The 21,174-nt window shown below is 41.6% G+C and overlaps 2 protein-coding genes across 5 annotated transcripts in view; one reads left to right on the top strand and one right to left on the bottom strand.

Annotated features, from left to right (window-relative positions):
- The first annotated feature begins 337 nt into the window (after positions 1-337).
- LOC120736081 (zinc finger protein 14-like) lies at positions 338-9,986 on the top strand. Its single transcript, XM_040036041.1, has 8 exons — positions 338-460; positions 581-721; positions 2,943-3,145; positions 3,767-3,868; positions 3,995-4,090; positions 4,181-4,291; positions 4,482-4,605; positions 7,170-9,986. The coding sequence occupies exons 2-8, from the start codon at positions 694-696 to the stop codon at positions 9,788-9,790; spliced, it is 3,285 nt and encodes a 1,094-aa protein (XP_039891975.1). The 5' UTR covers positions 338-460; positions 581-693; the 3' UTR covers positions 9,791-9,986.
- A 528-nt stretch (positions 9,987-10,514) lies between these two features.
- The window catches only part of LOC120735883 (ankyrin repeat and BTB/POZ domain-containing protein BTBD11-A), a 240,766-nt gene continuing 230,106 nt past the window's right edge, over positions 10,515-21,174 (bottom strand). For all 4 annotated transcript variants that reach the window (XM_040035649.1, XM_040035650.1, XM_040035651.1 and 1 more), the window contains 5 exons: positions 18,308-18,410; positions 18,128-18,209; positions 17,014-17,082; positions 16,796-16,909; positions 10,515-15,345 (listed from right to left, as the gene is read on the bottom strand). In XM_040035649.1, the coding sequence (XP_039891583.1) occupies positions 15,115-15,345; positions 16,796-16,909; positions 17,014-17,082; positions 18,128-18,209; positions 18,308-18,410 (599 nt within the window). In that variant the 3' untranslated portion in view covers positions 10,515-15,114. The remainder of the gene's footprint in view (positions 15,346-16,795; positions 16,910-17,013; positions 17,083-18,127; positions 18,210-18,307; positions 18,411-21,174) is intronic.

The raw sequence follows: 21,174 nt of genomic DNA, 5'->3' as shown, positions 1-21,174 counted from the left end.
TATGAACAACGAACAAGGTATCAAAAGAAAAATATGCTTGAAGCTATATAGATAAATCATCAGATGACACCAACACTAAAGTCAAATCAGTTTTCTCTGGATGACTCAAGAGAAAGAAAAAGCCTTTCTTTACAAAATAATTAGTAATAAGTATTTTTTTCTGTTGTAGCTATAAGGTAGAGAACCATTTCTTCATATTGGGCTCATTAGCCATTTTCTACATTACAGGAAAATGGCTAATGTGTCGTATTTGCTCCTGAGAATCACATACTGTTTGGACATAGTTCCTTAAAACGCCTCTAGAGGGCAGCGATCAGCCATCGTGTGATCCTGACATGCACAGGAGAAGAAGACGGACATGTTAGCTTTGTAAGAAGCAGAAGAAGAAAATCACAAGTTTTGTAGATTTATCATACATGTGCTTCCGTCACCGAACGTAACAGAAGATGTGCCCGAGCAGGTCGTATGAGAAGACACAAAACAGCAACAGACTGACGCTACTGAGTAATAATATAATAATAATAAATAATAAATAATAGTAAAACTTAATGTGTTGAGTACGCCTGCGCGTTTCTACCAGATCGTCGAGCCGCCCTTCCTCCCCGGCAACTTGCACCGCAGGGTCCGGCGGACTGCAACTCACAACAACCCTGAGTTGATTTGCTTATTCGCTTGAGCGCTTTTTGAGACAACATGGAGAGCCCACGACATGTTAATAACGGTAAGCTAACGTGTATGTAAAGATTTCTATGTCGCAAGGAGTTACTGGCTTTTCTTTTTGTGTGTGTGCGCCCGATTTTTAACATGGCGTACCCCGCTCTGACATGGCGGTAGCGTTGTGCTACGTTACAGCGCCAGGGAGCTGCTGCGTGCGGTGGTTAGTGGAAGGAGCTCAGCGTCAGCAAAGATAGTTATCTAACAACGCTTTCGGTTATTTTATGACTGCATGCTTTAATGTAGCGGGCAGGGGCGGTTAACTAGCAGCAGGGGGTTGGCATCAGTTAGCAATCGAAATTAGCACTAACTGTAACAGCGACAGATGCTGCCTTCGGGGGCTTTAACCAGAGTAGCGAAGCGTTATGACACCTAATGTATGAAAGTCGAATAAACATTAAATATATAACGAGCAACGCCGTTTATATATTGTTATTCGAAAGAAAAAGTGTGTTGATGTGTACATGTACTTTTACAGTCCCTAAGTTTTCCTCATTAGAGAGCCCGGGCTATCACAGCCGTGTTTACCATCTGGTTGAGACGCTCATGTCTGGTGTATCATAATTACGACGCTCTTGTTAGCCTGTGAATGTATTTGGGGGTAGCCGTATCAGTCATCCTAAACTCCCAGTGCCTAGACCCACCTGAGGGCCCTGTTGTGCCAAAGTGTGGCAGATATTTCTATTTCGTCGTTGTTTATTTGTTTATTTATTCTCTGATATCTTTACTTAAAATAATTATATATAAAACAAAGAAATTATCTCTGTCTGCTTTATTGTATCTATATTTATAATAAATCTAGTTCTTTCGGTTTGTGTTTCTACAACTGTGATGTTAAACCTGTTGAAATTTCTGCTGTCCTCTTGGCCAGATCTCTCTTGAAAGAGATTTTTAATATTAATGAGACATTTAACCTGGATCTACCTTGCGACAGGAAAATTCTTACAGGCTCTCAGTGACTTCACATCATTACTGAGCAATATGTTTGACATATGTTGACAGACTATAACAACATTTTAAATTCCCATGCTCGTTTTTTGGCACATACCCCAAATCACTTTTTGGAAGACGATCGCTTTTGACACTTTTGACATCTAGCAGACATCTGATTAGGAGGTGCCTCATTTTTTTCACTGTTTCATTTCACTGTGTGTTATACTTGTATAACTATGCATGTGACGAATAAAGAACCTTGAACCTTTTAATCATGAAAAATGATTAAACACTCTGCCAGTGCACACTATCGGTCATGGATTGGCCTCAGACAGGCCGTGAGTCTGGATTTCAACATTATTGGAGCAGTGTGGGATCATCTAAAGATGGCTGACATCCAAAGAAGAGCTTTGAACGTCCTCCCAAAAGCCTGGAGAACTAATCCTGAAGACTAAAGAAATGACAAGGAATCTTCTGTGAGACAGTTCAGGATGTGTTGAAGAATAAAGGCGATACCGGTGTACCAAATGCTCATGTGCAGGCTTGTTGTACAAACTTTTTTTTGTCATATATATATATATATTTTTTAATTTCCATTTATGTTTCAACAAATCACTGCACCTATTTCCCTTTTTCCTGGCGAAATGTAAGCAAATGAGGTGTGACTTGACTTTTTTTGTTTGTTTTTTACAGCACTGTATATAATGCGTTACTTCATGTAAATGCAGTTGACCTTGAATCAGTGATCTCCAGCATTTATGAGCTTTCATTCATGTGGAAAGTGGAAATAGACTCCACTGTCTCTCTTTCTCTCTGTGTTTGCATAACAGCAGTGGAGTTGCACCTCGTCTGATCTGTTTTTGTCAAACAATTAGTGTAACGGCCAGTGGAGAGCACAACATTAATCTAGTGCTACATTACGCCTCCAACCTGCTGTAAGCACTAATCCACAGGAAGTGTTCAGCATCATCGTGCTTTACTTCACTTTAAGAGTTCCCGTCACAGGTGGAAAGCTATTCTGGCTATGCTCCTAAGCTTCTAACTTCATTTCTTTGTAACGGAGCATGATTTCTATCTGGGACTATTTAACCACAGCCTTCAACATCTGCTCCTTCATCCACACTGGGACTTAATCCATTTTCAATCTTGAGCACCTAATGCAGAGATATTTTGTCATAAAGTCAAAGCAGTTGCTTCTTCACATTCTCTTGATAGTTTCCGTTTATTTTGAAAGGCTCCAGATTAATTTAATCTACAGTGAGTAACTTTTTAAATATTGTACAAATATTTTCCAGATCCACCTCTCCTGTTGCCATCTCTTCGCCTCTTCATACCTCCTCTGCGCCTGGTATCTGCGGCCATGTGGCACATCGTGCAGGGGGGAAGCGTGCACGACTATGGGATGGTGGAGGAGTTCATCAGCACGGTCACAGAAATTGTGCCTGACATGCTAAACGCAGATCAGAAAGCTCAGCTCCTCCTGGGACTCAGAGCACGGGTAAGTCCCTCTTGTGGAAGAGTGGCTGCCATAGGCGAGGTTTAGAGAAATCTTTGGGGCCCTTGATTGAAGTCACTGGAGGCTAACGGCTCTTTAGAGATCAACGCCGTCACCTATCTTTCTGAATTGCATTCTTTCTAAGAAGAGCGGAAACAGTGTTACTTGTGCTGTGCTGTACTAATGTACAGTAAAAAAAACAAAACAACTATTGCTTGTGTAACATTAAAGCATGCAGACCAGTTCTAGTAGCTTCCCTAAATAAAACTGAGTGAGTTCACCAGATGATAAAGTGCTGCATGGTGAGAGAACTGGAGATTTTTTTGGGTTAGGGACTCTAAAACGTATCTCTTTAATTGTTATGTAGTTGTACAGCTGTTTATTTTTACCCTATAGTCATGTATAATACTGATAACGATCATTTTTTGAAATCCTTCCCAAACATGGACAACAGGCCAATCCTGTGTGGCTGTGTTGTTTTTAGTAATGGTTACAGTAATCAGAGAAATGTGGTGTGCTGACTGTTTGCTGCCTTGTTTAATCAGGCCCTTTCTAAGCCAGGAGAGTCCCTGCTGTAGTTGGACTTTGTTAATGTTTTTTTTAATTAATAAAATCTTGTTTCAGGTTGTTCTTGAATTGTGTCGGACCGAGCAGATAACGGACAGAGAAACCATCGAGATGCACCTGAACAGGATCAAGGCCCTCGTGTCGACTTGGGCAGCACAGGTTAGATCCTTTAGAAGAAAAACAAGTGCCTTGTAGGCCAGCAGCCTTGTCATATTTTCCCTCAGATTTTTTTTTTTTTTATTTTCTTCCTAAATTGCAGCTTGTGATTTTTAGTTTTTTTTCCAGCCGTCTTTTGCAGATGTTGAGTTTCCAGAGTCCAACTTTGTGGATCAGGTTGAATTGTTGTTGAAGGATCCTGAAGAGAAGGACAGGTTCTTCCAGGTTTGTAACATCATGTGCTGTCAAACTCATGTATCCTATCTAATAATAGAGAAACAGAATATATAATACACATTTCTTTTCCACCCTCAGCATGTTTTCCCTACTGACTTTGGACCCGAATATGACAGTGCTATTCAGGTTTTAATGCTGGACTTCCTGTCCAGATTGGAGAAGCTTCTTCCAGTTCCAGATATTCAACAGGTACTAGAATAAGTGTGGCAAAGCGGCCTTTCCAGCACTATTCTACTTCCCTAAATAAGTCCAGTTTGCATTTAAAAAATTACTAATTTCCCAAGTAATCTTTCAAGTCAGAAGAGGGTTTATTGTGAAATTTTGGCCTTGGCTTCCTTTTTATTTCCTTTTATTTGTATTTTTTGCATTTCTTCTCTAGACTGCTTCCATGCTCAGTGTCGTCCCTTCAGCTCTGGAGGAGTGTGCACACTCGGTTCCTGACCTGCAGCACCTAAAAACTGTACTGCAATATCACACAACACTGGGACATTTCGACTGGAGCGGTGAGTCTCGTCTTGGGTCACGAGCACATTGTTGATAATGTAGTCTGAATGGATGATGAACTTGTCTACAAACACTGTCCAGCTGTTCTCTGAGCTGTAGTGATCTCTGGCATGATCTGCTCATCTCAGTTGGCATACAATACAGCAGCAAAGTGTATTTAGAAAGAACGCAGACATGTGGAAAAGGTTAGAAGAGTTTATTTGCAGTTTATTTTCAGTTAGGTTATTTGTAGAAAAAAAAGTAACCTGATGAAGCATTAATGTTTCACTTTGAGAGAAGATTAAAATGTCCTCAACCTGTTATTAAAACAATTAAAGTTAAAATGGTCCACTTTCTACTCTCTTTTACTTCTGTGGAAGAAATGTAACAAAAACTACATTTATCTCTGCTTTGCAGCATACCAACTAGGGCTGCAAAAATTAGTCGACTAGTCACGATTACGTCGACTATCAAAGTCGTCGACGACTGATTTAATAGTCGACGCGTCGTTTGAAGCTTTGTAAGATCCCAAAAGACGCAGGAATAAGTAGTAGGATTTAAGTGTAATAACGGACTGAAACAGAAGATGGCAGCACTGCATGTACAAGGATGCAAGCTGCCGTTAAACCCCGAAGAAGAAGTAGCTCTGTCCCAGAATTCATAGCGCGGCCCAGTGCAGTTGTCAACAATGGCGGCAGCTAGTTAGTTTTAATATTACTCTTATTATTCTTTCTGGGTCACAAAATAAACGTTTGGCGAGAATGTAGCTGTGTAAACCTCAAATATCTGCTCAGTTTATCAAGACACCACATACTTTCAAAAGCGCTCCGACGTTTTCAGAGACGTCTGTTACCCACCAGCTCGATAGCTAGCCAGGGTTCAAGGCTCACTAGAGCCCGTGAGAACACCGGACTCCCAGCAAATCGTTTTCAAACCCACCGCCGTCTTTCGTTACTCACGTTAAACATATATCAGTCACTTAGATAACTTAAATGTTATTGTTTGGCTTTTTTTAGTATTTTATTTGTTCCTGAGTAAATCGGTTTGGCTGAGATTAAAGTTATAGTTTTTACACAGCTGAATAAATGTCAAGCAGACAGCTGATTATCAGAAGTGTGAGATGCTCGAGAATATACTCCGGTGTCCTGTTATATTTTAGATAGCAAGGAGCAGACGGCTGAGTTTATTAAACTTCACTGAAACAATCTGCAAATTTCATTAAAATTTAATAAACTATCATCTTGTCTTTACTTTTAGTTAGCACATACCTTAAACACTTAAAGCTGTAAGCTAATGATAGTTATATAAGAGCAGATGCATGCTGATGCAATAAGCTGTATGTTTTAAGTCCAATCGATGCATGATCTGATTAGTCGACTAATCGCAGAAATAATCGGTGACTAGTCGACTATCAAAATAATCGTTTGTGGCAGCCCTAATACCAACCGATAATTGGTGGTCAGAACATTTTTCTTCTTTGCTGGCTAACTAGTCTCATAACATTTGTCATAAACAGACCATTCATACCTAAAAACATCCAGCTCTTAAAATTAGAGCTGGATGGTGCTTTTTTTTTTTTTTTAAGCACCATCTTGACCGGGTTCACATCACATTCAAATGTGATGTGAACCAATCGATGGGAGCAACTCCATCACGAAAATTAAAGCTTTTACATAGTTTTATAAACCTGACAATAAAGGAAATGGCTACGTAAAAAAACAACACCACAATCACAGAGTCTGACACAAAGTCATACACCAAGCAGGAGGTATACCATCACTTAAAAAAACAAAAAGTAATTGCAGAGTCTAGTTATGTGTGCAGTCAATTATATTTTTCAGGGGATTTTTTTGTTTCTTTGTTTCGTACATACAGCGTAGTGGCTTCTTTGTCATATTAACAATCTTCCAATTATATTTTGTGAATCTTTGTGTTAATCTGTGGAAAGTCCTCTTGCTCTTATATTGAAAGTTCAGAAGCTGCTAACCAGTTAGCTTGAGGTCTTCTTAATTCACATTTCTGCACTGGTTGATGAACCATTTCAGTGCTGTGGTGGCCCACATAGTTTCTCCGCGTGTGGTCAAACAGCATTCAACTCCACCATCTTGGACTCCAGCAGGCAATGGTAGTTCATTTTTGGGCAGCTAGAGGGCAGCTCTAACCAGAACATCCAGCAGGTGAAGAGCTGCTTTATGACTGCAGAGCAAATGAGGACTACAGAAGCTTCCTGAAGTCCAAGATGGTCGAGTTGTGGTCCCTTCATGGTATTTTTATAATATCACAAGCACACTACTCACAACATCACAGGAATATTTGGACTAACACAGAATAACACCAATTCACAACCCCCAAAGAGGGGCTGGTTTAGCACTTGGTGGTCACTCTACTTTTTTTCTAGTTTTGGTGTTTGTTTGTGTCCTTGCCACTGCTAGGAGCATGGAATGGTACATGTAGGCCACTCAGGCTGCAGGAACCTTTTACCAGCAAACTGATATTATGCACAACACTACCACGAACACACTTTTGCTTTTTCTTTGAGCTTTGACACTCTAACAAAGCTAATGCATTCTTCTTTCTCCTTCAGATGAAACTCAGGCCATTCCATCTTCTTTTGGGAATTGCATCCTGTCCTCGCTGTCCCTTCCTCAGCTGGAGAAGGTTGTGATCGATCCAGACCAAATACAGTTACAGCACGCACCAGAGCAGCTGGAAAGCTGCATGACCGTCCAGGTGGAGGGTGAAACTGTGACGCTGCTGGACTACATCCAGATCGAACAGCCGCCCAGTTTGGTCGATGACCAAGAAGAAAATGTAATAAATGAGGAGGAAACGGAAGAAGACGCAACGCAAGAGGAAGCAGGCGATGCCTTAAAGCCGGCCGCTTTTCAACCACTTAAACAAAGCAAAAGACTTGAGTTGAAGAGAAGAGCCTTAAAAGAGGATCAAGACTCAGCGACGGCTAAGAGACAAAGGAAAAAATACCCTAACAATAAAACATGTCCTGTGTGCAATAAGACTTTCCTGCGGGCGGCGGCCATGAGACGGCACCAGGAGATTCACGATGCAAACCGGGACCTTAAGTACAAGTGCACCAGCTGCGACAAACGATTCAGGGACCATTACGACATGAACAGACACACCATGCGCGTCCACGAAAGGGGGGAGATGTACAACAGCGGTAAAGAGGAAGACTCAGGGGATCCGAGCACCTCAGAGATGTCAGAAGACAGAAACTGCTCTTTTTGTGGGAAGTATTTTGCTCGCCGAGTGGACATGGAGCGGCACATGAAGTCTCACTCAGAGGATCGCCCATACAAGTGCTCTTTCTGTGAGAAGAAATTCAAGAATCCTTATGTTTTAAAGAGACACCAGAAGGAGATCTGTAAAAGCAGAGAGCAGAAGAAGGTAAGGAGGAAAGAGGCTCAGCGCTCAAATACGCAGCCAGCTTCTGAGGTGTCGATGGAGGGTAAAGTCTGTCCCATCTGCAGCAGGATCCTCCCCTGCACTGCAGACATTGCAAAGCATTTACGATCTCACTCCGAAGAGCGTCCCTTTATTTGCGTCACATGTGAGAAAGGCTTCAAGTACAAAGACACGTTAAAGAAGCATCAGATTATTCACGGTCATGAGGGCATCAGAGAGGAGCAGACCAAGACGGTGGAGCAGATTTTGGCTGAAGCCGAAACTTTGACGCAGAACTGCGTGGAGACTGGAGACGCTGATAAGCAGGAAAGTAATCTGGATACTCCCGCAGACACATGTGAGGAGCCCCCCGCTGTGCCTGTGCAAAAAGTGGCCAAAAAAGGCCTGAAAGTATGCCCGGTGTGCTCTCGAGCGTTTGACAGCGTCAAAACCCTGAACAGACACATACAGTGTCACACGGACGATCGGCCGTATCACTGCGTCCACTGCAAGAAGCGCTTCAAACACATGCACGGCCTCAAGAGACACCAGATTTACGCCATCTGTCACAAGAAAACCAGTCGATTCTTGTGGAAGAAGGAGCATAGGGCGGGGCCGAGCCAAAGCGACGCGAGCAGCGCTGACCTCCAGCAAGGGGCCCCTCTGAAGATCCCAGTGTGGTGTTCCAACTGTGGCAAGCACTTTGAATACTTGTCCGCTTTGAAGGACCACCAGGAGAACGTTTGCAAGCTGGAAATGAGGGATATTATGAAATGTGACGACTGCGGGAAAGAGTTCAAGAGCATGACCATGCTCAAAGTGCACCAGAGGATCCACGACCCCCTGTACTGCAAAGAGTGTGGGAAGATCCTGGCAAACGAGGCTGCCTTTGAGAGGCACAAGCTAATGCACAGACCTATGCAGTGCACAATGTGCGACAAGACTTTCACTTTACTGAGACGCTTGAGGGAACACTACGAGAAACAGCACAACTTCTCCGGGCCGTATCCCTGCCCGCAGTGTGACAAAAGCTTCATCCAGCTGTCCTACCTCGCCATTCATCAGAGAATCCATAAAGGAGAGTTCCCTTATGTTTGTAACTTGTGCCCGGAGAAGTTCAGGTCCTCCAACTGTCTGACGGTGCATCAGCGGAAACACACTGGGGAGAAACCCTTCCTCTGCTGGCAGTGCGGGAAGTGCTACCGCTCGGCCTCGGAGCTCACGGTCCACATGGGAACGCACTCGGAGGAGAGGCCGTGGGCCTGCACACAGTGCAACATGGCGTATCGTACCAAGCTGCAGCTCACAAACCACGTGGAGCAAGTCCACATCGGGGTCCGGTATCCCTGCAACAGCTGCGGCAAGCAGTTCATGAAGGAGACGTCGCTGAAGAGGCACGAGCTCATCCACACAGGAGAGAGGCCGCACCAGTGCACCGTGTGCGGGAAGACCTTCCTGACCGCCAACGAGCTCAGGCTCCACAACAGGTACCACACCGGGGAGCGGCCGTACAAGTGCGAAGTGTGTGGCAAAGCCTTCATCCAGTCGGGCTATTTGAAGTCGCACATGCGGATCCACACGGGAGAGAAGCCATTTAAATGTGACATATGTGACAAAGGTTTCAGGTTGTCTTATCACATGAAGAAACACAGGCGGACTCACGCCGGGAAGCCAAAGAGCTACGTATGCGAGGAGTGCGGGTTAGCGTTCCTCCAAAAAAAATCCCTTTGTGAACACTCGCTCACTCACGAATTTAAAGTGGAGTCATCTTTCACAGAGGAAGTGAGAATAGAGTTTCAGTAGAAATCCAAATGTCTCTTAATGAGATGGTTCACCAAAAACACTCTGACCGGTTTAAACGGTGGTGCTTTTGTTGCTTTCCATTCATTCTGATGTTCTGAAGAACATATCATTGATCTCTAAGACATGTGTATCTAAAACCAGTGAACATTTTCAGCTTGCAAATCTTTCTGCAATAAAAAAAACTTGAATTTTACCATCTCTTCTTTGTTTTTGAATGAGAAAATTGCTTATATTGTCTAGTAATTTGGGGTTTAGCCTAGTAGTGTGAAACGTGGCCCTGCACCTAAGCCAACCGAAGGATCTGAAACTCCATAAAGCACCCCTCCAATAGCCAAACCCACCTGTTCTCTGATTGGATAGTTAAATTTGTGATTGACATGACATTGGCCAATCAGATGAAAGAAAAACAGGGTCAAAATTCGTACTTGTAACTTGAAACTTGAGTGCAGAGTTTCACAGGTATTTTTTTTTTGGCTAAGTCCACACACAAATTCTTTTTACACATACAAATCTGATTTACAAGTACAAAATATTTACGACCACAATTTGAGCCCATAGCAAAACTACAAAAAAAGTTCTTTTGTCCAAATAAAATATGAGCAGCTGAAAGATGGGGAAATCTCAGCTTGTTCTTAGGGCATTTATAGCATTTCTTGTGAATAAATGCACCATCATGGAGAAAAACATTCCAGAGACGAAGCGAAATAAAATCAGAGACCTTTAATATGATTTAACCTGTGGTCTTTTATTAGCTGTCCACAAAAGCATGTCATGGAACGACAGAAACTGTAGCACGAGTGTAACATTCCTTTTTGTTGTTATACTCCACCACATCCCTGCTCCTCACACCATGTATAATTTATATTTCATATATATATATATTTTGTACAATATACATGTTCTCATCAAAGGAAAAGAAAAAAAAAATGCAAAAGTTCATCCCTCCCCCTCGGTTGGGTGTGAAATCTAGTGAATACCCCATGCACGTTTTCACTGCGTCTAGGAGAAGTGTCGTTTATTAGGAACAAGTATGCAGGCAAATAAATGCTCGGACAAATAAAGGGGAGGGTCTCGGTGGACGAAGCTGGTGTACAGAGCACATTCTCAACAACATTAAACAAGAAGAGCCATGCGAACCGACACTTACTCTACAGCTTGGACCCAGTTTGGAATCAAAAGCGCCAGTACAGGGGCTAAAGTTAGTCTTTTGCTAATGGCGTAACATTAAGACAGATTTAAAAAAGGATTGTTTTTTTCCTCTCTATTCTAATGTCAAAGCCATATATGTTTCTTTGAAAAAAAAAATCACAATAAGACTGAAACTTAAGCTCACAGTTGAAATACTAATGCTTTTCGATCGAGAGAGAGAGAGGCTACAGTAACACTGGCACAGAAAGTGCTTGACATCATTGTGAACCTTTTCACCTCTGCGGAGACAAAAACGGCTTGCATCTTTTAAAGTTACGTTTCACATTTAAGAAGCGAGTGTGGTGAGTCGACATCGTGACTGTCAGCTTCCTCAAAGGGTTCACGGTAAAAATGAACACCACGGTGGCAAAACAGTACATGAAGGGGCGTCACAAAAGAGAAATAATATTCATATATATTCAACCTTCTGTTTCAGTCTCAGTCACTCGTATATAATCGTCTTTCAGCTCATTATACTCCATCTCCTGTGGCATATTGCACATCATACCACTGAAAGTAATACAATTTAATGGAAATATTGCTTAATTTTTAAAACTTTAAAGTTTATATTTATATATCTCTATATATTCTTTTCCCTTTTGTAAAACAAAATAGCGGAATGTAAAATAAAATATATCATGCCGTGTATGTAAGAAAATAAAGCTGTAGGATAACATCTGTACTTTCTTTTCTGTAGCTATTTACAGAACTTTGTGTCAATGTGTGTGTGCGTATATGCCCAAATCTCTCTCTCTTAAAATGATTTGCAGGAACCAAAACAAATAATATCATTATTTTTGGAACGTGCTACAGTTTTTTAAATGATATCTTCCGATTACAGGAGGAACAACCACACAGAGTATGAGGACACTTGAACGATGTTTGCATTGTTTAGCCAAAGTGAAGCATCTGGTTTCCTTTTTTTGGTTTCTCGCTGGATTGGAAAACTTTGCACGTTTGCTGCACTGTTACATTCATGAAATACACTGTGTGGTGTGCGATTTCCTTAGAGGGAGAGAGGTACCGGTTACATCGGATGGGTTAGATTAAAACGTTCTTTTGAGCAGCAGAGCTGACAGTTGTTTACATTTGGTCCTTTTCGGACTGAGACGCGTTATTTGATGCAATCACAGGGATAAAAAGGTTGAATTATTGCACACTTTGAGCACTGAGTTTAAATTCCCACTTTTTTGGGTGCGAATTAAGAAAATTCACTTTTACATAAAAGCCACCAGTCAACCAAGTCCTCCAACCCCCAAACCATCTTCTGACCTTTTGAACATTTTTTGGGTATTGATAAAAAATTGGTAGATATGCGTACTTGTTTTCCAGTTAAACTGTCCTCAGATTTGGTTGAACTTCTGTTTTTAATCTAAAAATTTGGCGCTTTCCTGAACCGAAGTTGACATTCATGCGAAATAAAACGGCAGCGGCAATTTAAAAAAAAAAAATGTTTTAATTAATCTCTAAGAAGAGAAAAATAATAAACAAATTTAATTTCGGAGTTACTGAGTTTGTTTAAAACATATCAGAAAGGGAAAGTTTATTTTCCTCCTTACCTTAAATTTAGCTTTTAACCGCTTTCATCTGCACACTGCGCTCATTTTTCTTGGTAGTCGTAGTTATCACCTCCCATTTTTTGTTTTTTTTTAATATATAGGCTTGTTTTTTCTTCACACAGTTTTTAAATCTATCATGATGATTAAATTAAACTAAATTAAAACAATTGTTTAGTATTTCAAAGATGTGTCACTTTCATTTGCTTTTTAAACTAATTTCCAGAAAGGAAGGAGAGGAAAATACAAAGCAGTTGGTGTCCATAATTATGAACACACATTGAAAGCTGTGGAAAGATATCCCACGTGCCTACTTGGAGGATGTGTGCATAGCGACTGCAGAAGTCCGAGTATCTTCCACAGGACTGCCCACACAAATTCTTGAGTGGGTGCTCTGATCATGAAATTTCTGAGGTTTATGCTGCCATCCTTCTGGATCACTGCTGTAACTCTAAAAGTGCTTGTTTCATTTTTTTTTAGTTTGAGGAACTTCACACATCAGATGCATCAGGTTGTTTTATGGAATCTACTATTTTAGTTTGGATTTACTAAATTTATTTGAAGCTAATTTTACACCTCAGCACTCACAGATTTACCCTCACCAGCCATACACCTTTCTAATATCGGGGTGAACACCTGCTTTCACAGATTCAACAAGGTGCTGTTGTTTACTCCAAATTCTGACCCTTTCACCTGAATGTTGCAGCAGAAATCGAGACTCGTCAGACATTTAACGAGCAGTTGAACTGGATAAAGTGGCTGTGTAAGTCAAATAACATCGTCTACATTTACCCCATTTAGACTTGCAATTAACATATGTCCAAACCACACAACATTTGGAGGTCTTATTTTACCGAGTTGCTTCATGGAGCAGCTCAGTCGAATAAACAGAACCCTGACGTGGGACGTGCCATGTTTTTTGACAAGTCCAACTAATTTCCATACTGATTACAAGCAGAGTGGAGAGACCGAGGGTGCATTTTTATACCGGTCGTAAATGTAAAGACCCATAAATCAGATATGCATTGAGAGAACGTGTCCAGATACAGATGGCTGGTATAAATAGGGTAATTGTGCCTCTAATAAACTCAGTGCTCTGTGCAGTATTCAGCCTCTCCTTCGAAGAATTCATGTGGGGGTGAAGCCTTAAACAAAGAGTGACTTTAACATGCATCTCATGGTCTACCCCGATGGCTTAGAATATTATCTGAAAGAGCTCAAGTAATTTGAGGCAAAACCTCTTCAACACCTCACTCAGCCTACTCAGTCTACACAGAAAGCACACCTAAAGCAAAAACAGAGGAGTCATACGAACAGAGTAAACATGCAACTTTGCATAAACAAGACGCACAGCAGGGAGCACATTCAATGAGACTGGTGTCAGCAGCCAAGCGGGTGTGTGTAGGGGAGGCAGGGATACTGTACATCAGCTTACAAAAAACCCCCCAAAAAAACAATAACAAAAAAACCAACACTATGACTTTCAGAATGTATTAACATGCTTACTTTAAGCATCTTTAAAGAGAAAGTCCCTGCCAATTGAAACCCCCCCTCTCCAAATCCCGCTTTTGATCAGTTTTGCAGTGGATACAAAGTTAACAAGCAGCGTTTTCCCCTTACTTCCCCTTGCGAAAGTGGTCCGTGAAGTAATATCTGCATAAAAAGCAACACCAGGGGTCAGCTCAGTTGACAAGATGTCATGCAAAAAAAAAATACCAATAATAGTAACAATAATTTTTTTTTAAAAAAAAGAGTCGTCCGTGGGCGTTATCGCAAGTTAATTTCCCAGTTGGGCATCCATGTTTCAAGCATAAGTCAGCATAGATTTCACTGAGTGGGCCGTCTTTAGTCGAATGAGTGCCGGCCGCAGTGTCGGCCACGGTGGAAGTTCCTGTGATCAGTTTGGCCTCTGCACACAGTAGATATAACACAGTGAATCCAACATAGAAGAGACAGAATGAGATGTAAATAAGAGCCACCTAAAAGTCCGCCTGCTGGCTTTGCTACTAATCACTTTTATTGGTTGTATAGAAGGGTTATATCTAGATTTTGGCATGTGTAATGGCATCCACTTCCATAAAGTATTATTGTTTGTAAACCACAGTCTCATTTCGCAGATGATAACGAAGCTGCATTTATTGAGTTAAAATTCTACTCTACCTTTTCGAGTGAAAAACAGTGTACAGTAGCCTATGTATTTCATGCACGTATCCTATATGAAATACAATAGAAATTTTTTAGAATCATGGTTAGAGCTAAATGATACTGTTGGGTCAAGGCAGTTCTGTTTTTTTTGTTTTTTCTTGTAGGTTTTTATTACTCTTCAGGGTGTGAAGTGACCGATGGGAGCCACAGGGCAAAAGAGTTCAAGGTCAGAAAGTCGAAACATGAACCCCCATTGAGCTGCAACAGGCAGAATTAAAGGGAATTCCTGACTTAAAAACATCCGACAGCTCCTCTTCATCAGCGGGGTGGGTGCTTGGTCAGGGGAAAACGGGGAAGTAAAGCGGGACGCTGGATGCTAAAAGTGGCAATACATGGATGCTGTGGTTGGATCGAAGGGCTCCGGTGAGGATGACGTCACACCACGGAGCCCTTGGAGGTGGAGAGGTGGATGGAGTGGATGCGTGCGGCCAGAGTCTTCTCCAGGTCGTGGAGGATGTCGGAGCAGATGCCGGGGCTGGACACGGGGCTCTCGGCGGGGGAAGGTTCGTACAGGAGCTGCTTGAAGCCATCGAGTTCGATCAGCAGCACCATGTTCTTCAGGAAGTAGCCCTCGATGAAAGCCGTCAGCTCCGTGGCACCAAGGAACTACAATGAAAATGAAAGATGAAAGGAATGTGTGACATTAGCAGCTTTCAAATTCTGATTATATATAATTTTGCTTAACAATATTCCAGTCATATTCCAGCCCAAAATTGGTAATTGCTTTTTAAGAACAGTCATCATTATTATCCCAGTGTTTGAACCTTACAATAGCAGCTATTAATCTGTCAATCTAGCACTTTCTTTAAATATCTTTAATTAGTTTACTTTGAACAACTAACAGGATATTTTTATTCCAGTACTCAGGCGGGAAGATGGAAATAAAGGTGGAATTTTCAGCTCGAATTTCCCCACTTGGAAAGTTGTAGAAACCCCACAAACACCAACTTCACAAAACTGTAAAACCTGTACTCTGTACTACCACTTTTAGCTTCTGAGCTAAAAGCAACACAGCTTCTAATTAGGTATTCACTTTAAAATAAAACTATTATCCTGTTTTACAAGTTAATTTGTCAATGCACCTTTTCTGCAATGTAACTTAATAAAAAATATACAGCAAATGTTAACAAACTGAGCAACATTAGCACAATATAAGCAAGACAAACCCTGAGACTGGAAAATAAAGCCAGTGTATATAAGGGCCATTTCTTTAATGTCCATGTGAGGTTCCCTTAAAAGTCAGTCAGTTGCCATTGACTCCCATGTTTTAATGCTGTTTATAGCAAATTTTACGTTTTACAAACGTATACGTTATTAATGGTTTAATCACACTGCCATCTAGGCTTCATCACAGAGTCCTGGAGATTAGCTGGAGACCGCCTGGCAACCTCTGATTGCTGAGGAAAAAACATGTATTTCCTGTTCGGTTGGTCAGTGATTGCTCACAGATTAAATCTGTTACCTTCTTGTGATTGTGTTGATTACCTGCCAGTTACCTTGGTCCCCTGTTGTTTCCATGGATGATGCCAACATGTCTGCAAACAGTGGCAAACTACTTCTACTACCACCAAGTGGTAGTAAAGTCTGAAATGCTACGTCTCACTACTGCAATCAATACATTTAAAAATCGCAACTTTTCCTTTGAAGACAAGTGGGTATGCTTTTCTGGTACGCATTGCACTTTCCACAGTTTCACTACTGCTCTGCAAGTAGTTGGCAAGTGTTTGCAGACAAGTCGGTGTCTTCCATGCACCAAAGCATTATTATTATTCCCTATTCTCAGTTGAGCCTAGCATGACTGCGGCTCAACTGAACGTCTTGATCGTGTCTGGTGTGTCAGCCCATGCATAAAGTTTTTGTTCCACTTTGTTCCATTTGTCATTTGAGTCACTGCTAATACAAAAATATGAGAGCAGCTTGAAAAATAGTCCGTGTGGTGGTTGTATTGCCAGTCTGCAATAGTTAATTAATGGCATGTTTGCACCTTATGTAAAAATTCATTACACAAACCCCTCCCAGTATGTAAATCAGCTTCTAGAGACCGTAAGCCTCCCACCTTAGCGTGTTTGTAGAGGTCCACACAGGTTTCGGTGGTGATGTTCTTGGAGCAGATGATCTCACAGTGTCTCTGAAGGGCCTCTAGTTGGAAGAATTTGGCTGCAGACAGGAGCTACAGGGAACAGTACAGCCACACAGAATGAGGCACAGGACTCGGGATTAGAAATGTTAATACTCATGCTGTCACTCCACAGGCTTTGGTTAAGTCTTTCTTACCTCCATTACTTCAGTGTTGCGTATGTGCAGGGACTCGGTGCCTCCACAGTACAAATACTGCATCACCAACTGTAACAGAGAACAGTACAGGCTTCAGGTTATGAAGCTGATGAAGAGTACAAGAGAGACCCTTTTTTCTGTTGCTTTTTTTGTGCCTCTTTTTTGGCTCCATTCTGTCACCTGGAAAATAATCCAGATTTGAATTACATATGTAAATTTAAGCATTTACATATTTTCACTGCTATCAAATACCTTCCCTGCATCCAGTGATATTTACTCTCATGTTTTCTTTTTATTGTCATTTAAACAGGAACAAGCATTCAATCAGTAAAAATAAAGAGCAGACCAGAGATAAACAAGTCCCCAGCAGGACTGGAGAGAAATTGAAAGAGACAAGGGGAAAGAAATGGGAGGGGGAAGCTCTGGGGCCGCAGTTTAATTGTGTCTTCTGTAGCCTCATGGATACACCCAGTGGAAAGCTAAAAGATAAAGAACATCCAGAAAGCGAGCAGGAACAACATTTCCAACATTTTAGCACCCGCCAAGCCGGTTCAAGCTCACGTTTCTGGGCTCTGGGTTTACAGCTAATGTGAATCATTTAAAATCAGAAATGTGCAATACTGCTGACAGACTTCATTTAACCCTTTTCCAAAAGGATTCATGCCATTCCCACAGATGTGCACAAATTGGGTCAACCTTAAGCTTCATATGGTAAAGTTGGAGTTATATACTTTCTGTGTTTGAGAATTAAATGGATTTCTTAATCTCGATTGTTTAACTATGTACCTAACACCATTCCTTCAGAATAAAACAATCAAACGTGGAGCCTGTTCTTATACTCATAGGAGACGATGAGTGTTGTGGGTCTGGTTGAGAGTGGGAATAGGTTTTGTATGCACTGAAATCTTTCTTCTCTCACCCCAGAGAAGAACGGCAGATGGCTGCCTTCTCCCTGAGCCTGGTTCTGCTGGAGGTTTCATTTCCGTTAAGAGGTAGTTTTTCCTTCCCACATACATTCTACCTTACAATATAAAGCGACTTGAGGCAACTGTTGTTGTGATTTGGCGCTGTAAAAATCAAACGGAATTAAATTGAACTGAAATAAACGTCTTACATGGAAAATATTGTACTTGACATGGCTGATCTCAATGCAGGTGTTTTCTGCTGCTGGTCGGTTTTGCAGCAGCGACTTGAACCTAAAAACAACAACAAAAAACAGATAAATTCCACATTATTTTTCCCATCGGTGCGCTTTTGTTTTACAAAATAAAATAGGAGCAAAGTTTCAGGTTACCTGGGTGAAGCTGTAAACAGCAAAACTTTATGTGCATAAAATGGTTTCCCCTCCACCAGGAAGGTAACATCAGACATCTCCTTGTTGTTCAGGAAGTGGGGGTCTAAAAAAAAGAAGGAAAAAAAAGAGAGATTTATTCACGTCTCCCACACAATGCATGCAGAGCAGCAAACAGCAGAAGATTAAGCTAATGTGGCCATTAATTACCGCAAGGCTGATTCATCACGCGCCTATCAGTGCTGAATTATCAAATCGCCTTAGCATTCCTAAACGGCAGGGGATTTGAATTTGATATCCGGTGTTTGCATCCTGAGTGCATTTCATTCACTGCACACAAATCAAGTGATTTAAAGCACTTTATTTAAACCCTGCCAGTAAATGATCAGCAGGTGGCGCTGCAGCGCCGTCACTGAATGTTTCTCTTCTTCCTCGTTTCTCTCAAAGAAATGTCTAAAATAAAGTTTGAGGTGTTAATGGACGGTTTGGTTCATTACAGACAAGTGGACCCATTTTATCTGCACATAGAGAAAATACTGCACGTCGAAATAAAAAAAAAATCAGATTACTTTTACAATGAAACTCACTTTACAGTTTTGGACAGAAGTTTACATGCACTCCTTATGGGCATGCACATCACGGTAATTCAGGGGTTTTAATTAGTTCTTTGAACTTAATATTTTCTTTTTCCAGGGTGGAATAATTGTACAGCCTACATCTTTAATGACTTTAAATAAAAAACAAAAACAAAAATGACAACACATTTTAATAAGAGTGTACCATCAAGTCAGTCAGACTCGTGGGATATTGATCTGGTCCGGTACCTCGCAGAGGGGGTTGTCGATCACTTTCAGCTGCTTTGGGGTGAATCAAATTAGGAAGAGGAGCCCTAGAGGGGCAAAAACGAGACAACCCCCCGTCTATTTTTTCACTAGTTTTTGGCTAGGGTCAGTGTCACTACTAGAAGCCTGAGGTGATACCTGGACCCTACAGAGGCTACAGAACTACTCCAGGATGGCACATCAATTCGTGCCATGGCCAGAAGGTTTGCTGTGTCTCCCGGCACAGTCTCATGAGCACGGAGGAGATTCTAGGAGACATGCAGTTGCTCGAGGAGAGGTCCTTAAACATCGACAAGACAACTATCTGCTCCTTTGTGCAAGGAGGAACAGGGTGACCTTCAGCACTGGTGTGAATGTCTCTGATGAAACAATCGGAAACAACTCATGAGGGTAGCCTGATATTCCAGTGCTCACTGCCCAGCACCAGTGAGCCCAATTGGCATTTAGAATAGAATACCAGTCCACCACTGGCACTGTAGCTTTTCACAGATGAAAGCAGGTTCACCCTGAGCACATGTGACAAACATGAAAGGGTTTGGAGAAGATGCAGAGAGCATTATGCTGTTTGTAACATTGTTCAGCGTGACCGGTGTGGTGGTGGGTAGTGATGGTCTGGGGAGGCATATCCACTGTGGGACACACAGACCTCTTCAGGCCTGGCAACGGCACCCTGAGTGGCATCAGGTATCAGGATGAAATCCTTGGACTCCCTTTCAGACTCTATGCTGGTGCACGGCAATGCCCGGCCTCGTGTAGCGATAGTATGCAGGCAGTTCCTGGAGAATGAAGGAACTGATACGATTGATTGGCCCCCACATCTGCCTGACCTAACGATAGATTACCTCTGAGACATTATGTTTCATCCATCTCACGCTGGCAAGTTGCACCTCAGACTATCCAGGAGCTCCGTAATGCTGCAGGACACCATCCATTAATGTATTATTTAAGCCTGCCTAATGTTTCTTCACATCCTCATCTTCTCCTTTTTTTCTGACATATTCACTGTCACGTTTTGTTATCACTGATGTTCGATGTACGTTTTATGTGTCTGCTCTCCCAATATTTTGCTGTGAACGCACACAGAAAGGCGGCGACGTCCCAGAACAGAGCCAAGCCGCTAAATATGAATTACTGTGATTCAAAACTATCCTTATTTGACCACAGTAGTTCAATGACTTTGTGCCAAAAAATGAAATGCAACTTGGATTAAAACTAATTACATTTAGGTCCATAATTTGTTGGGCAGTGACACAATCTTTTGTAATTTTGCCTCTGTACTCCACCACAGTGGGGTTTAAAATCAAACAATCAAGATGCGATTGAAGCGCACACTCAGATGTAATTCAAAGGTTTTAACAAAAAGTGTCTCATTAACTGTTTAGGATCCACTGCCACAGTTAATCTAGTAAAAATGGCTGTAATCCTGCACTTCACTCACATCTCGATTTTACACTTTTTTGACATACAAAAGCAAAACAACTAAAATTGTATCTTTGCACAACAAAATTATGGACTTTACTGTAATTTTACTTTGAACAAATATTGACAATCAGCTGCAGTAGTGACAGGTGATGACTCAAGCACCACAAGTAGGACTGAATACCACACACGCAATTCACTTTCACTTTGTCTCTGCAGCCAGACACAAAAACCTTTTTAAGAAGAGCAAACATTAAAGACCTTTGCATGTGAAATTCAAGGTTTTATTTAATCTCCCAAAGCTTCCTTTGAGGAAACTAAGGCTATGTTCACACTGCAGGCGAAAGCGCATCAAATCCGACTTTTTTGACCCTATGCGACCCATATCTGATCATGGTATGACAGTGTGAACGGCACAAATCCGATATTTTCAAATCCGATCTGGGTCACTTTCGTATGTGGTACTGAATCCGATACATATCTGATGTTTTAGAAAGCGACTGCTGTTTGAACGGTCATGTCACATTATGTCACTGACACAAGACAGACGCCAATTATCAGCACCGGAGAAGCGCCCGAGAAGACACTGCGAACGCTTCCTGGCCATCC

This window comes from Simochromis diagramma, unplaced genomic scaffold (genome assembly GCF_900408965.1).
Source record: "Simochromis diagramma unplaced genomic scaffold, fSimDia1.1 OVJJ01000816.1, whole genome shotgun sequence".
In the NCBI taxonomy this organism is placed as follows: Eukaryota; Metazoa; Chordata; class Actinopteri; order Cichliformes; family Cichlidae; genus Simochromis; species Simochromis diagramma.
The sequence above is the reverse complement of the archived record's forward strand: the minus strand, read 5'-3'. Positions and strand labels throughout refer to the sequence as shown.

Excerpts from the sequence above, each read along its gene's own strand:
- LOC120736081 (XM_040036041.1), top strand. The coding sequence starts at position 694 with ATGGAGAGCCCACGACATGTTAATAACG. Across the intron at positions 3,869-3,994 it reads TGTCGACTTGGGCAGCACAG|CCGTCTTTTGCAGATGTTGA; the intron begins GTTAGATCCTTT and ends TTTTTTTTCCAG. Across the intron at positions 4,292-4,481 it reads CAGTTCCAGATATTCAACAG|ACTGCTTCCATGCTCAGTGT; the intron begins GTACTAGAATAA and ends TTTCTTCTCTAG.